The sequence below is a fragment of the Parasteatoda tepidariorum genome, chromosome 4 (assembly GCF_982258835.1).
Source record: "Parasteatoda tepidariorum strain Cologne lab strain chromosome 4, Ptep-v5.0, whole genome shotgun sequence".
NCBI lineage: Eukaryota > Metazoa > Arthropoda > Arachnida > Araneae > Theridiidae > Parasteatoda > Parasteatoda tepidariorum.
Genome location: NC_141758.1, coordinates 58,873,134 through 58,891,684, shown reverse-complemented (window position 1 = coordinate 58,891,684; position 18,551 = coordinate 58,873,134). Strand labels below are relative to the sequence as shown.

General features: G+C 26.8%; 1 protein-coding gene across 2 annotated transcripts in view; it reads left to right on the top strand.

Annotated features, from left to right (window-relative positions):
• Positions 1-11,830: 11,830 nt before the first annotated feature.
• The window catches only part of LOC107439507 (protein spaetzle 3), a 66,287-nt gene continuing 59,566 nt past the window's right edge, over positions 11,831-18,551 (top strand). The window contains exon 1 of one of the 2 annotated variants that reach the window (XM_016052139.4): positions 11,831-12,131. In XM_016052139.4, the coding sequence (XP_015907625.1) occupies positions 12,117-12,131 (15 nt within the window). In that variant the 5' untranslated portion in view covers positions 11,831-12,116. The remainder of the gene's footprint in view (positions 12,132-18,551) is intronic. The other variant, XM_016052137.4, reaches the window with a different exon arrangement.

Genomic DNA, 18,551 nt, shown 5'->3' with positions numbered 1-18,551 from the left:
TTAAATTTAAAGGTTTATCAAGTTTATTTAATCATTTTCCGATTTTTTATCCCTAAACATAGAGAGAAATTTAAAAAAATCCAGTTTAAATCATTCAGTGAGCTGTATCGAGAAAAACACATGCACAAAAGATTGATCTTGATCATTTAACATGTTAAGAAACTATGACAGCTATTTTAATGAGTTCTAAATAATCCATAATTCTTTTTTACTGTGAAATTGATTAGGAAAGTACAGGAAAAGTCCCTTTAATATTTAAGTTTAACAATATTCCTGCATTCAACTGAAAAAATAATCACAAAACATAGAGAAATTTTTTTTTGTCAAAACTACCGTACTGTGTGGCAATGACATTTGTGAAAGAAGAAAAAAACGTAATTCTGGTCAATAAACAACTTATACGGTATTTAAATCATTCATTTGTTAATTTTTCCGTTCATATGGTAACGGTTTTTGCTGGAAATTCAAGTTTTCAAAATTATAGTTCTTATTATTGCACATTCAATAAAAAATACAAAATAAAGTAAATTTAACCGAATAAATAGTTTTAATGCCATGCTAAGCTATCAGAATGAATTACCAAATTTTTGCCAAAATATTTGCTAAATTTTGTCACAGATTATAAAACCATATTTTATAGCTAATTTTACCAATATCCTTATCAATGCACTTCGGTAATAATTACTGAGCTTCTTGGTGTTCCCAGAAAGACAGAATTATACTATTATATATTATCATTTTTTGGTAGTTTTGACCATACTTTTCTTCTTAATTAACTCAGGGTAGTATCATAAAAACACTTTTTATTAGCTATTCCAAATGTTTCGAACACTTCAACTATAAGTAAAATCTTTTTATACGTTTTAGAATTTCGATGGGGTTTTTTTTCTGTATAAATAAGAATGTTTAGAACTCAACTGAATATATACTGATAAAAATTGACAGAAAAGCAGCAAAGAGTTTTTGTCGATTTTTCAGTTTAAAAAAAATTTAATAATTATGTTGAAATTTTTTAATGCATGAAGCTTAAGTTTTCTTTTTTTCCCCTTGCATATAGTGAGAAATTTCAAAAATTCAAACTTAAGTCATTCATTGAGTTGAACCGGGGAAAAACACCAAAAAAAAATCATAATGACTTATCAAGTTTATTTATTTGGATTGTTTTCCCTGCATATAGAGAGACATTCATAAAAAAATACAAATTATGTTATTTAATAAGCTGAATCGAGAGAAAAAACCAAAACAAAAAAAGTTTATCATGACTTATCAAGTTTACTTAATTTTGGATTTGCTCTTTTTTTTGTACAGAGAGAGAAATTTTTAAAAAATCTAACTTAAGTCATTCATTGAATTCATCATGAATTACCAAGTTTTTTAATCAGTTTCGGATTTTTTTCCTGAATATAGAAAGAATTTTTAAAAAATCATACATATGTCATTCATTGAGCTGATTCTTGAAAGAAACCAGCACAAAAAAATCACGATAACTTATCAAGTTTATTTAATTGGTTTCGGATCTTGTACATATAGTGAGAGGAAAATTTCAAAAAAAAATCAAACTTTTGTCATTTATTGAGCAGAATCGGGAATAAAACCAGCACAAAAAAAGTTTAACATGACTTATCAAGTTTATTTAATCAATTTTGGATTTTCTCTTTTTTTCTTATACAAAAAGGGAAATTTTAAAAAATCCAACTTAAGTCATTCATTGAATTCATCATGAATTATTAAGTTTATTTAATCAGCTTCTGATTTTTTTTCTGAATTTTTAAAAAAGTCTAACATATATCATTCATTGATACGTGAAAAAAAAATCACGATGACTTATCAAGTCTATTTAATCGGTTTCGGGTATTTTTTCCTGAATATAGAAAGAAATTTGAAGAAAAAAAAATCGAAAATTTATCATTTATTGAACTGATTCGTGAAAAAAAAACAGACAAAAGAAATCATGACTTGTCAAGTTTTTTAATCGGTTTCGGATCGTTTTTCTGTATAAAGGAAAATTTTTAAAAAAAAATCCGACTTATGTCATTCATTGAACTGAATCGAAAAAAAAACACAAAAAATTGGTCATGACTATTTAATATGTTTCAAAACTATGACAGCTATTTTTAAAGGATTCTAAACAATCAGTAATTGCTTTTTTTATCGTGTAATTTATCAGGAAAGTAAAATAAAAAAAAAATCCCTTTCCTTCCAGTGCTAGGGGCATTTTAACCGTTTTGTGGGTGACTCTATTGAATTGAACCATACCATCAGCCATAATGTAATGATTCGAAAAGAATTCAAAGGTTAAATGTCAGAACACTATGCTGTCTTGAAACCATTATCAATCACAGAAAGTCAAGATATACCACATGCCGTTTCTTTGGGCCTCCAAATCTCATTCTTTTTAAAAGTAAATTTCTTTTACTTTTGTTTTTATATCTACAAAATACTTTTCAACAGCAGCTGAGAACTAAGAAAATCCCAAAAGGAGGGAAGGGTCGAAAATTTATGTGTTTATAACAAAAATTAAATAATACTTTGAAAGGAGTTCATTTGAGGCTTTTGGTTTGAAGAAAAAAAATATTTCAACTAGTTTAATCTTGAACATTCTTAAGTGATTCTTATCTGAAATAGGCAATTTTTATTTAATTAAATTTCTAAGTAATTTAAAACTTTTTACTAGGTATTTATTTTAGTTAAATAAAATGTTTTTAGGTAATTTTTTGTTGGTGTAAGACAGTTGGATCGAAAAACTACACAGATCCTGTTTTGGTAAATTTAAAATTGGTTAATAAAGAATGTTTGATATCTTTGTTTTAATTTTTGTTAGTATTTTGTTTTTTATTTAACTTTTATTAACAATTAGGACAGAAAAAGCTTAAATTTATTTCTTTAAATGCGTAATAAATTCATAAAAGTTATTTGAAATATGCAACATTCTTTTTCATTTTTAAAAATGTTTTGAAAACTTAAATTCTATTAATAATGTAAAATGCTTTAGGTTATAAATTTAAAATTAACTACAAGCAATGATTTTTATGATATTAATAAGAAATTAGTAAAAAATAATGATTATTGAAAAAAGTTATGAAAAATATAATTATGATTGAAAATGACTAAAAGATAAAGGAAATTTAATTTTTCAATTTAAAATTTTTAAGCGATTCTGATGTAAGAAGGCGTAATCCCAGTTCTTTTAATGTCTAACGGAATGTAATTTTTTATTAAATGTAATTTATTTTTCCTTTTTAAAAAGGTTTTGGAAGCATACATTTTATAAGTAACGAAAAATGCTGAAAATTTACGAATTTTAAATGAACTATAAACAATTATTCTCACCCCAAAACTATAATACAGTTACGTATTAAAATGCGTGAAGACATATTTATTTCAGATATTCATATTTATGTAATATTCATATTTAAGAAGATTATTTACGTGCTAATGGACAACAAACACTGAGAAAAGAAGTATGATTAAAACTAGAGGAATATGGCGAATTGTATCCTGTTACTGGCTCTATGGGCACTTCAACAATTTTTACCAAAGCGCCTGGGTAATTATTTTGGCAAAATTAGCAATCAAATATGGCTTTTTAATGTGTGATAAAATTTGTCAAATGTGGTAATATTTCGTAATTTCATCATGATACCTTAGTGCATTTCGTAATAACTAAGGCCCGGATTTTGATGACATTTGCATTTTTTTGAATTATTTGCATTTTTGGACATTCTTTGTCCTTTAGAGCATTTTTTGAGATTTATAGGGCATTTTCTTTAAAATTTTAAAGCATTTTTTAAATTTTTTGTTAAATTTTTCCAATTTTTATTATTTTTTATCAATTTTCATTATTACACTGGCTTCCAAACAATGAAGAAAATTTCTAGGATATTAACAGGTGAAGCAACGTCTTTTCAAATTGAAGAAGAATTGTCAGTAAGTGTGACCGTCCTTTTCAAGTACGCACCAATAACATCAGTAGACGTTGAAAGAAGCTTCTCCTGGTATAAAAATTTGCTTTCAGACAAGAGACGCTCGTTTACATTTCAAATTATTAAAAAAAAAATTTAATAATCCACTGTAATTCTGATATTTAGTAATATTATGAGATGGAAGTTGTTATATTCATTTAAGTTTCTATACAAAATGAAAATGTTTTAGAGTCAATATGTTTTCCTTTTTTTGTTATTTTTGGATATAAAACATATTTGTCGAACTTTAATGAACGTAGAACAAGTATTGCATTGCTTCATATTTTTTGAAACGACTCATAATAATTTTGAAGAGTAAAACATTGTTTTAGTTCAATATTTTTACTTCTATTTAAGTCATGTCATAAGGCATTTTTAGCGCAATTTTCGCATTTTAAGAGCATTTTTTGCACTTTTAAGGGCAATTTTTGCAGTTCATAAGGGCATTTTTTGCACTTTTTAAGGGCATTAATTGAGATTTTTTAGGTCATCAAAATCCGGGCTCTAGTAATAACTATTTATTTGGTAACATTTACCTTTCAGATTTGTATTTTGTACTAATACGTAGAAATAAGAACTACAATTTTGAAAATCAGAATTTTATATAAATCGTTACCATATTTATAAATAAATATTACTGTTAAAATTACGGTATAATATTTGCGGCAAAAAATTGATTTTAAGGTGAAAATGGATTTTACGGATCATGCACTCAAAGAGTTGGTTTTTTATACCGGAATTTGATCCGGAATTTTTTTCAATGTAGAAAAAAAACATTAATTTATGTAGCTAAAGAGGTCCATGAAGAAGGTCAATTCAGCAAAAAAATATTAAGTTTCTGCGTGAATGCAAGTATTTGGAATAATATCGAAAATTACTTTTAGATAAACTTTTGTTTCATTAATAACGCTTTATTTTCTTCAAACTGTAATTAAAAATCATTTTCAAATGCAAAAGTTTCATCTTTTATGACCTCTTTAAAATTAAATCTCTCATACAAAGGCTATGTAATTTTACTAGATTTCGACTAAAAGTAAAAGTTCGTAATTTTATTTTTATCAAAGAATGTTTTGTTAAACTAAATTTGAAAAAGGAAACTGTTTCTAGTAAACAATTTTTATTTTACTTTTTTCTTGGATTTAAACTCATATTTCTTGTCTTATATGGCAATATATAAACAAGTATATACTTTTTTATTAGATATACAAACAGAGTCTGGGCTTTTCCTGTCCGGGGTTTCCTTCTCTTTCTTTAATTATTATTTCTGAACTGGCTTAAAATTTTATAAATTTTGTATAACGAACGTTAAAATCAAATATTCAGATAGTTCATGAAGTTCAATTTTGTTTTAAATGGATTAACAAAATTAAGAATCTATTCACTGTAACGAACAGGCGAAAGCTTATAGAAACCTGATAATTTTTATAAATTCTCCGAATAAATTATTCATAAGTTCATTGAAAATGTTTAACAGATTAAATAAATTTATTGAAAACATATATTTCACACAACTGTAAAATATATTTTTTGATTCTTATTGACAAAATTAAATATAATGAATGAAAAAATACTCACTTCGATTATAAAAATCTGCATCGATAATTTTCGTCATCGTCTTTTGAAATGCGCATTTTTTCATATGACATTACTTTCCAAAACTTCATTTACACTTTTTACCGATTAAACGATTAAATATTATAAATTTAATCTAAACATTATGGCAATCACCTTAAGCTAATTTCCTCAGAGGGTCAGATAATTATAAATAGTTCCTCCAAGAAAAGATAACACAGTTTTTTTTTTTTAATGAAATTACGATTTAATATTTTATCTCAACATAGACCTCACAAAAGTTTTATTTTCTTAATAAATATTAACTAATTTTCAAATATTAATTAATATTAGCTTAATTAATATTGGCTTAACTAATATTGGCTTGACAAATATTAACTAATATTGAACCAATTTTGGTAAATTAGTTAAGCCAATTTTAGTAAATTCAAGCTGTTAATTTCAGATAATTTAAATGAACTACTATGTTGAGTTCAATTTCTTTTTATACCTGAGTCACCATGCGTCTTATTATATGATGTATTTCCTCACTTATCAATAAGAAATTCAGTACTAAAATAAATATGCAGCAGAATACAGCCATTTATTTTTTTACGGAAAACAAAGCAAAACAAGCTTTGAGCTCAAAACTCATTTGAAAGTTTATTCAAGGTAAAACCCATCGGAATCAATTTTTAATTTATATAAATTGTAATGGATGTAATTATTATGGCACAGATTTGTTTTTAATTTTACATGAATCGAGGGAAAAAAATCTAGAAGTTGAAAGAGAAAAAATTATATTTTCAGACTTCATCGAAAGAGTGATTTTTCGCATTCTCATTGCTTATTGATAATTAGAATTTCAAACAACTTAGTTTTAACAATAAATAAGTTTATAAATAGTAGATTCCCATAATTGGATATTTGCAAATGACGTCATCGTAGGGGCATCATGGCAGTTGTCTATTCAGGAGCCCATCTGGTTCAACACACGCGCGCAACGTCGTTTAACGGCATACAATTTAATCTAATTTAAATCACATATGGTTTGGCATAAACATTTCACTTCTTTTCGAGTCACAAGTACTCAAATTAAAAATGTTTCCAAAAATAAGTAATTATTAAAGTCAGTAAAGTTTAAAATTTTAAACCTTAAAACACAGTTTAGAATAAAAGCAGGAACACAAACTACAGAAATAAAAGTTCTGCACACGTACTTCGCGTCATCTTATTTGTTAACCACAGGAAAGGTACTGTTGGATACCTCCAAAAAACTTCTGAAAATAGAATTCCGAAATAGGCAGTATAACTGTATACTAAATTTCTAAAATAATTTTCAATGACGCTTAAAGTATTTATCCTGAGAACTTTCCATCACTATACAGTTAAAACAACTGTTATTAACAACTGTTATAACTGTTATTAACAGTTAAAACAACTGTTAATAAACTTCTGAACCAGCGATCCCGAAAAAAGGGCTCCGCAGAACCTTATCGAAAAAGGTGTTCCGCAGAGCAATAGTGGAGGTAATGCGTAATATTTTCGCAATTTTAAGTAAGGAAAGTTACTCTGACACGAACTATTGGATACAATGTACTGCAATGTACATGTATACTATATGTACTTCTATATTTGTTCAGCTTACTATCACCAGTTGTATACTATACTGCTCTCAAATTTATTGGGATCGTTTGCGGAGTGCAATAATATGTTTAAAAAAATTTGTAAACGTGTGTGTAAATTTCATATTCTACAACTAAACTTTTGTTTAGCGATAACTGATAGTGGAAGTAAACATAATAGTTTTTTATCGCCAACATTATCTACTGTCTGAATCAGCAATTATTTCTTTACTATCAGTCAGAGCTATGATGGGTCAGGGCATAAAGCGTTCGTCTTCCAATGAGGTGAACCGGGTTCGAATCCCAGCGATGGCTGGTCGATATGAATTCCGTTCCCGGAGTGCTGGCGTAAAATAATCTCAGCGGTAGACCTAACCGTGGGAGATTTTCACGGTTTTCCTCTCCATGTAACGCATATGTGGGTTAATTCCATCAAACAGTCCTCCACGAAGCCAAAATTTCCCCCAACACATTATCCAGAAGTTCCCTTGTCTACTGGATTAGGATCAAAATTGCTAGGAGACGGAGTTGCACATTAGTAGTCGTGAACCCAAAATTGGGTCTGCTGTTCAACGACGGCTATAATAATAACTACCAGTCAGTTTAGCGCTATTTATCATAAGCTCGGTGTTAATCAGCTAAAACTAATGCCAAGTGTCAGGTTACTTTATTTACTTTCGCTATTTGTTTTCGATGAACCGAGTACACAAAATAGTGTTTTTATAATAAAATTAGCATTTTCACACTGTTGCACTCTTTTTTAAAATCATTGTACTATGCAATCGATCGAAAAGAATATAGGAGCACAACATATACTAACATATATAATTTGAATAAACTTCATTTAAGATTTATGTTCACAATTTCAATAAAATTAAATTCTTCTATAATTCTTCCCTTCTAAATTGCTTTAGGATAATAATAAGATGGCGATTTTTTATGTTTTTCCTGAATGAACTAATTTAATTTCCATTGAACTCGTTTCGAAAGTTTTTCCATTAAATTTGCCTCTAATACATGGTAATTTTTTTCTTTCAATTAGAACCGATTGCTGAAATTAATTAAGCATTATTGGCGACAATAATAGTATGGCTATATTTTACGCGCTTTTCTTAATCGAACTAGTTACATTTCTCCATTAGTTTTGCTTTTCAGTAAATGGCGGATTTTTTTTTTAAATTCAATTAGTACTTATGATCAAGCTCTATTAAAAGACTAATCAATTTTAGCATCTATTTGCTTCGGTTTAAAAAGTTACAGAATGAGCTAGTGAATAAAAGCATATTTTAGCAATTAATATTAATGTTTAAAACATAGTCCATTACTACATAACACGCTACACGTTAAAAAGCAATTTTTTAATACAATTGTAAATTTCTTACTTTTCATTCTAATATTATTCACAAATTATATAAGAAATAGTAAATTATTAAAATAAAATAAAAAAATTGAACTGCATTTAAAGTAAACTCGCATAATCTTGAAAAATTCTCTTATCAAAGAAAATTCACTCTGGCCTATTTCGTCTATCGGAAGTATATCTCTTGATGAAATTGCGACAATTTTAACATAAGCGCTTTCTTTACTTTTCCCTCTTTTATACCTTCATACATCACTGATTCCAGCGAATTATTCGTATTTTGAAAAGTATAATAAAATAAAAAATAATGAAAATAAAGAAAAAGTGAAAATAAAGAAGAAGAAAATAGCTTTCGAACGGCGCACAGCGCAACAATAACAATCAACATAAATTAAAATGTGTGAGATATAGCGTTAACGTTAAGGTTCTGCCAAACGTAATGCAAAAGCTGTATTTAAAAGCATATGCTATTTTCTTACGTTAATTTACACGCATGCGCTGTTACGCTTAATTAGCGCTTGCGTTAACGAGAAACCGTAATGTAACGTAAAAGCTATTATCATAAACTCTGGTAAAACAAAAAACAAAAAAATGAACAGAAAGCGAGAGTGATATGAGAATGGGATATACAGGAATATACAGGGTGGGGATAAATGCCAAGGAAATGAATAATATAGTGATAAAATTTGAGGAGAAAGATAAGATGGTGATGGAATACTCATATGATGATTAGATTGTGATAAACTGGGGATAGTTATATAGAAAACAGGGATGAAAACGAGATGGTGATAGAGGATAGGGGAAGATCGTGGTATGGTGGAAAAACAGCGATGAGGTAAACAAAGTGGTGATAAAACAAGGGGATGAACAAAAGATAGTGATGGAACTCACAGATGATAAAGAGAGTGTGAAAGAATAAAGAAATTAACAGGGAACACAAAGAGTAACAGGAGATCTTAAAAAAATTTTGGGAATAACTTGGAGGAGTAATTAAAAGTGAAAATGAAAAAAAAAAAAAAAACGGTGAATACGCATAGAATTTAATTAATAGACTTTTATATATTTTAAAGATTTAAGCCTCGTGCTTTTTGTTTAAGTTTTCTTTCTTTAGTAACCTAGAACTATTGCTTACGACTGAACGCACTTTTTTTTTCACCTCATAGTTTTATTTTTGATCTTATCCATTACGATATCAATTCAAATATATTAATAAAACTAAAAATATTAAATATATAATAAAAAAATCTTACATATTAACTTGAAAGATATTTAGTATTTTTTGCTTAAAGTGGGAAGGTTCTCCTATTATCCTATTTAAACCATTGATTGCTAATCATTCATCGTTGTTTCCCCCCCCCTAAAAATCAATATTTTCAACAAAAACAAAAAATATATGTAAAATAAAGATAGCTATTATAATTTTATGTAAGAATATTTTTTATTATTGTTATCCTAACAATATCAACAATTACCTAGATTAGAAAATTAATAATCTGTATTCGAAAAAAAATTGTGTGAACAATGAGGAGTAATTTTACTCGTTAACGTGACTTATATCGTCAAAGAAATAGTTTCTTCTATCTGGATCTAGATTTCTTATATTTTTGAAAACTCCAATATAAATGTTAAGATTTATACTTATAAATGGCAACATCTAATTTATATCTCTCGTTTTTATGAATTTCGATATCAACTGAATATCAACTTATAAAATAAAGATATTGAGAGAGATAAATAAACTTTACAACATCAATGGATAAATAATCATAATTTAAACCATAAATAAAAGTGAGAAAAATCCCATAAAAAGGAAGAAAAAAAAGTAAGGACTATAAAATAATTGCTGACAAGTAAAAACCATAAAATAATTTCTTGAAAAAGACATAAATAATTGCTGAAAAGTAAGAGCAAGTATAGAAAATAATCGTTAAATTATTTAAAATAAAGGTAAAGTGATCGTACGGTAAGCAAAACTGAATTGCACAAACTATATTTTGAACTTACGATTTCAATCCTTTTTTGAATAGGGTAAAAAAACAGGAAATACAGTCAACGAAACAGCTTTAAACCGTCAAACATACAGAGAAAATACGTAAAACATGATTTTTTACAATTCGTGGATAACAGTTAAAAAAAAATGTTTTTTTTTCTTTTTTTTTTCTTGCGAAAAATATGTTTATTTTCCTGCAGAATTTACATTTATTTTTTACAGTGCATCACTGCATCATTTCAAATTTCTAAGTTGCATAATGTTTGGACAGCTAAAATAAAATATACTGGAATGGAATGAACACTCAAAACGTAGGAAACGTTATTTATGATTTTACAATATAGAGAAATAAAGTAGCTTAAATTTATATATTCCCCATGTTATTTTACTTAATACATGTTGAGAGTTAAATCTTTCTGAATTCTTTCTGAATTTCAGTTATTCATATCACTATATTTATCGCCTAGATTTGTGTATTTTAACTAAACGATGCTTTAATTAAATTATATTTTAATAATTATCCACTAGTTACAATAATCTTCTAAATAGTCTTTGTTTAGAAAATTGGCTATCGGTGTTTTTGCTAAAGAATTTCTATAATTTTTATATTTCGTTCGTTATTCCTAAGAAAACCGGAACATTACCCCCTAAATTTCGAAAATTTTTACGTTTAAATTTAAAATAAGGGGCAATCTCGTACAGAATTAGGCGCCTTTTTTTTTTTGAAGAAAAAACACGTATTAAAAATAATGATAATAACTCAATTATAACTTTTCATCGAAACTTTTCTAAATTTCGTTAAAGCTTCAAAAAAGATCTATAAAAGCATTTCACGAGATTTAATAATCGTAATAAAAAAAAATCATTTAAACTTTTTTAACTCTTTTACCTGATTGGGAGAAGAAAAAATAAATTCTAATCATTCATTCATCCGTCCTAAACTTTAAAAAAAAAGTGGGAAAACCCCATCTTGTTTTAACTCGTATCCTAGGCGGGGCTTAAACCGCACTGACCGACCGAACTTCCTGCCCTCCCCCACTTCACATTAACCGCACAATTTGATCGCACACTCCAGCAGACGATCACGAGCAGTAAAAAAAAGGAAATAACGAAAAAAATAAACAAATAGTATTCAAGGTAGAAAAAATGAAAATGCGGCAGAAAAGTTCGTCCACTTTTTTTTCCCACGCCACCCCTGCTAGCCCACCTTGAAAAGAGCTAAAAGTCCCGCCTCGTACTCCCTCTAGTGAATGGTAAGTCCAGTAAAAATCAAAAAATAAAGAAAAAAAACAATAAAAATTCAACGAATCAATACGCAGACGATTCTCCATATTCTCCTCCTACCGGTAAAATAAAGAACTAGCAGACGATGAAATGAGCCCTTGAGAGTTAAGAGATGTTGCTAATTTATTTTTATACATTTTTCTTCATTTTTTTTATTGTTTTGTTCTTTTGGTGTTGTTGCTTATGGTGTGCACCTGCTGAGTAACCTGCCGCATGAGCTTTTAGCACACTCAGATTGAACTTGGTGTTTTAAGAGGGAGTGAGAGAGAGAGAGTTTGTGGGAGAAAGGGAGAAAGTGCAAACGTTAAGTGCAATACCGGGCTAACGCATATCAACAAAAAAGCATGATCGCCTTACAGGTAAGCCAAATTTATTCGTTCGTAAATTTCTATTCTATCATAGTATTTTATGTCCTCTATTTAAATGAACATATTTATAAAACAATTTTTTGTTTTCGTTAGCTTGATAACATTGAAAATATATAGTCATTCATTATTTTGTTTCTATATACGAATTAAACTTAGGCGAAGTTGTTTATCGTAAATCGAAGCAACTTTTCCAATTTTTGTCCCCTGATTAAGTTCCTAAGTTTAAAAAAAAATTTTTTTTTTAAAAATAGAGTGGATTGCAATCGCTTTGATTAAGGAGACAACAATCATATGTGTGTTCAGTTCAGGAAATTGTAAGACAGACAGAGAGAGAAAAAAATTAAAAACCATGTATAATTAATAATATTTCATTAAATTCTCTTTAATCAAAACTCAATTCTCTAAAATCAAATTTTTAGGTTTAAAAGCGAGAGAAAGGATTTCCTTACATTAACTCTATTAAGCAGAATTCTTGTAAAACATATTTTTCATGCTTGTTACGTTATTTAGTATTAATTTAGGTCAAATAAGTGAAAAATTTTATTTTAAGCATTTTAATAATTTCTATTTACGAAATGCGGTCTTTTCCTGTGTTAAAAAGTTAAAATCGTCCAAACACAGCTCACTTCCAAGAGATAATTTTTCAAAATTGAACTTATTTGTAGTTATTTAGATCTAAGATTAACAGTTAGTCATCATTGAAATTTATTTAATATACAATAATATTGATAAATTTTTGAATATGAATGAAAATAAAAAAAATTTGAACTTTTTTCGTGGATTTTATATTTTAGTACTGATACAATTCCGATAATCTAACAGGCTTTTTTGTAATTATTAGTCAAATTAGTTAGTTTACATAATTAAAAAATAGTTAAATATATTTTTGTTCGTAAATAGAGCCCCAGAAAAGATATATATAGAAGGGATACCGGTGTCCCATTTGTGTCAAAGGGGTAATATTTGTAGTAAAATAACAAATATATATATATATTTTTATTTATTTTATTATTTGATGCTACATTATAATTGCTAATAAAAAAAACACGAATTTTTTATTATAATTCAGTTTCTGAATGTAAAAGTGAACTCTCGTTCATAAAGTATTTATTACTTAGTATTGCCTCATTAGTTCAATGACAGTTTTCATCGCATTTTAGTTTTTTTTTGTTGCTTTTATTAAAAAGAAGTATGATAGTTGAGAATATTTTATTTACTTTAAACTGCTTAATACCTGATTGCTGTATAAGTAGCACAACCGTGAGAAAATACGAATCACGTGAGCATCAACAATGGTTAATAATCACGTGGTTTTCAATGTCACACTTTCACTGTCAAAAGTAAGAAATTACCTCAGAGTATTTACATAAGAGCACACTCTGCTGTAATGTTTTATATGTAGCAAACAAAACTAATCGAAAGTATAACTAAAATTCATTTAGTGGAATTTTCTTTTATTCTTCTAATAATTTTTTTTTAAATATAAACAGCAGTACAGATAATTTAGGTTAAAGACATGCGTAAATGAAAATAAAAAGTAAGCTGTTAGATTTTGAATTAAATGTTTCAGAATAATAGTTAAAATATAACATTTAATTAAATTACGGCCAATAATTTATAACACAGATTTTTCTAGCTTTTAATTACTGTTATTTTAAATGTTTCGAGTGAATTTATAGTTAAATTTTTACTAATAAATAAATTCAATATAAAATTACGAGTAAGATATGTCATAGAAATAAATAAAAAATAATATTAAGTACAATTTATTTATACCTTATATAAACGCAAACATACTTAAAATTACTATGCTAGTAAAATAATAAAGTGCTAGCAAAATTCTAAAGAATAATAATAACATTTCAGTAATGAACAACAACTTGAAACGGGGATATTTCTTAGTTTTAATTATTTAAATTTTGGTGAATGTTACATGTAATATAACATATACTGGATAATACTTTAGAATTTGAAAAAAAAGTTCAAAAATAGGCACCCATTCTCAAGACTTGGTTGACGTGAATAAGGAAACAAAAGTGATTTAGTTGTTTCCTCATTCACGTCTGGCGAGTCGTGATAATGGGCGCCTATTTTTGAGAGATCGAAACCTATCGACTTTTGTTATTATCATCAATATTTTGAGGCAAATGAAGTTTTTAAAACATTAAGTGCTTATTTCTGCTTCTGTTTCTTGGGATTATTCATTTAGATGACGTAAAATGATTGGATTAAACGTTCTTATAAGATAGATAATACTTTTTTATTTAGAAAAATGTGATTATTTTAATAACCAACAAAAAATACTGTCTTAATTAGCCAATTTTGTTAGATTGTTTTTTTCAAAATTTGTTGAATGTAAATGTATGTAGTTCGAGGAAAGTTATGTTTGATATTCTGAAAACGTGTACCAATTTTTTAAAAATTAATACCACCATTCTTATTATATTAAATTAGTTACTCATTCAATTAGGGTATATTAATAACGTTTGTTATTTTTACTTTTTTCGATTTGCTTATAATTTATTTTTATTTAAATAACTTTTTCTTGCTAAAACGATTATTATGATATATATATATTTTAATATATATATATATATTATAATATATATATATATATATATATATATATATATATATATATATATATATATATATATATAAAGGCTTTTAAAATCAAAAAATAAGTGCCATGTGGAAATAATTTGAATGAAAAAACTATTAACTTTGTTAGCTTAAAACTTTATTAACTTAAACGTTACAAGAGTTCTAGAATTTGATAATGAAAGAATGTAATTCACTTTGAGAGGTAAGAATGAATAAATAATAATAGTGAAAGTAAAAATTAAATGTTCGTAGGGTATATAAAATATCCCAGTCACTTTAAATTAGCTTTTAAACTGCCCTGGCTTAATAGTGTAAATAATTTTATATTTTGTGTTAACCTTTTGAATAGGATGATTAAATGAATTTTACAAAGTATGCTGTTTCATGAAAGAGCGTTTTCTAAAAAATGCCCTTGAAAAAACCCCTTAAATGAATTTAGCAAACATATATTATGCATTAAAAATAGATCTCAACTCTTATCTTAAATTTTTGCATATAAATTAGAATGAATGTTTAAATTTGCTTTAGTCTCATAAAAAGAGAACTTTGAAGAACTCCTCAAAAGATATTAAGGATTTATTTTCAAACCCATCAAACGCTTTACAATTTTTAAAAAATATTATTCTTAAAATATTTCGTTAAGCTTTAACTCTTGATAGTCATGATCAACTGATCGTTTTGCACCAAAAATGAGAAGAAAAAAACTTTTTTTTCCCGATATTTTCAATAATTTTTTTAATAAAAAACAAGGTAGCAAAAAAGAAAACTTAAAGTTTTAAGATTTTTAGAAGATAAAAGTAATTGCTTTGAAATATATTAATATTGTACGTCTTACGAAAACTACATTTTTGTAAAAGGAGCAAAAAATTGTTTCACAGAAATTTATGATTTATAATATAATGCTAAAAAAGATACAAAAAAAAATTTGAAGAATTTTTATGTTTAAATACTTTTAATTTCGTACTTATATTGAATTATAATTTAACAGTAAATAATAATCTATTAATAAATAATATAATGGATAGACATTTTTAAATAAATAATTTAATATTGACTCTACAATGACTTTTTCATTTGCAAAAAAAAACTAAGTGTTCTGCATAAACGTAAAAAGTAATTATTGTTAAAAAATTATTTGATCAAAAGAAAGAGAGAGTACTGATTGTATTGAAATTTATTATTGAAACTATCATATTATGATACTTGCTTCAGTTTATTGTTATTGATATAAAATTCCCCAAACATTAAAAAAAAATTGAAAATGATTTGACTGGTTAAGAAGAACCAGTCAAATCATATTTAAATACGAAACGAAACTTTTTAATGCTAAAGTTAGACAGTAAGAAATAAATGTAGCTTATATCACTTGTTTCCTTTCGCAAACCTGACAACTATTTCTTTTGAATCACAAGTTTTTAACAAAATATTTGGAAAGTGGTACAAATTTCGCTGTTCAAAGAAAAGTTCCAAAATATTGGGTATGTATGTTTATGTAACATTAAAAGATAATGATCAAAAACCATTTCTCATCGTTGTCGGCGCATTAATATTCGCCAAAAATTGTGTTTGATAGAGACCTTGATTTAGGAAAGAAGATCCGAAAATATTTGGCTGTCATCACTACAAAATCAATAATTCATTTGTTTATTTACCAGCATTACCACAAATTTTTTTCTCCAAACTTAACGGTATAAACAATTAGTTTTTTCTTCTCGTTGAATTAGGGTGACCCGGGGTAATTCACGATCACTCTGTTTCTGGGGTAAATAATGATCACCTAAGTTTTAGTTTTAAAAGAAATTTTTTTTTTTAAATTTGAGACATGGACAAGAATGCTTGTATACTTTACTAAAGTATAACTACATTTACTTAATAATAGTTTCTTGTTTAATCTAACAAAATAAGTATCTTTTAAACTGCTTTCTGTATTTTCCATTTCAAAGATGGGTTTCAAAATGTGCACATTTCTGCAAAGATCCCTCTCCTTCTTTTAATAATAAATATTTTGAGTTATTTTATTTTTCTTTGATATAAAAATAGTGTAAGCTTTTGTTTAATTGTTTCACATCTACTGTAAACATTGTTATTGATTATAGGAAACTATATCAAATGTTGCCCCCTACAGATGGGGTAATTATTGATCATTGTCCTTTCTTCTTATAAATAGCATAAAAAAATACCTAATAAATAGCTAGTTGTCTTTTCTTAAATAACAGTTCATACTTATTAAGTGGAACAACTATAAAATATATTATAACTGTAATCACAAAATTTGTTTTTAACTCTATACAAGACAAATGTGCTCTGATTTGCACCATTTCTGGTTTGTCTTACCTTGCTTCGATATTAAATTTATGTGTGTACATTGTTAGAATAATTAAGTTTATAAATTAACTTAATATAAATATGGTGAGAAATTATAAGCCTAAAAAGGATACTAAGCTTTTAGAAAGCAAAATCAGTGAATTTCTTATAATGATTGAAAATGAAAATTTCAGTGTGAGAGCTGCTGTCAGAGCTGTTAACACACCTAACTTAATTTTACACTTTCACTTAATGAAGTTAAAAAGTCCACCAAAAGTAACCCATGTGGGAACTCTTTCATATATTCCAGCAGAACATGAGAATGAGTTGGCTGATTGCCTAAAATGTATGGCATGATGCAAAGATTTTTGGAAAATTTAAAGTGTTAATCTTTATTATTGCTTTTAAATAAATCGTTTTTTTAGCTGCTTAAACATATATTTTTGGTTTATTTGTTTGATCTTGATGTCTTATTTTTTAATTACCATTGTATAATAATTTTTAAACAGCTCCTTTACAATAAAAACTGGTGATCAGTAATTACCCCAGAAGTGATCAGGAATTACCCCATAAATGATCAAGAGAAGGGGTAATTTCTGATCACTAAAAATTTAAAATCCTTTAAATTCTAATTGGATTTTCAAACAAAAGAAGGTAGCATAGGATTCCTCTCATAAACTCTCAAACTTCCAGTAAATATTAAAATTCTATCTTGAATATTTTTTTCACAAAATAGATGTTTGCATTTTTTGATCAGGAATTACCCCAGGTCACCCTACTAGTCACTGTTTGGTTTTAATTATAATGGTATTAACCATTAATATTTTTTTCTCTTTGAATTATTATTCATGTTATTTGATTTTAATTATAACGGTATTAACCATTAATATTTTCTTCTCGTTGAATTATTATTTTCTGTCATTTGATTTTAATTATAGCTGTATTAACACAATTTTTTCTTCTCGTTGAATTATTTGTCACTTTTATTTGGCTTTAATTATAACCATTAATATTTACTTCTCGTTGAATTATTAGTCACTGTTATTTGATTTTAACTATTATTAAATTAAGGGATTAAGTGATTATAAAATTCAGGGATTATTTTTTCATTTTATCTTCGTGAATTAAGTGCGTGATTATACATTTTATTCAGCATTTAATCATAAATATCTTTAGTTAGTATACCTTCTAATTATTTACCCTTAGCTAATATCCCTTCTAGTTAGTACCCCTTCTAAAACTATTTATTCGGCTTAATTTACTTTTCATCTTTGTATATTTTACTAAATGTGTAATAATAGGAACTATAATTTTGAAAACCAGATTTCCGGTAAAACGTTACCATATTAACGGAAAAACTATCAAAGGAATAACTTAAATACACCATATTTTGGTTTTTATAACTAGAATTATGTTATTGTTCTTTTTTACCAAAAGTGATATGACCACACAGTACGGCAATTTTAATAGTTTTTTTTTCCACCATTTATAGTTATCCCGAAA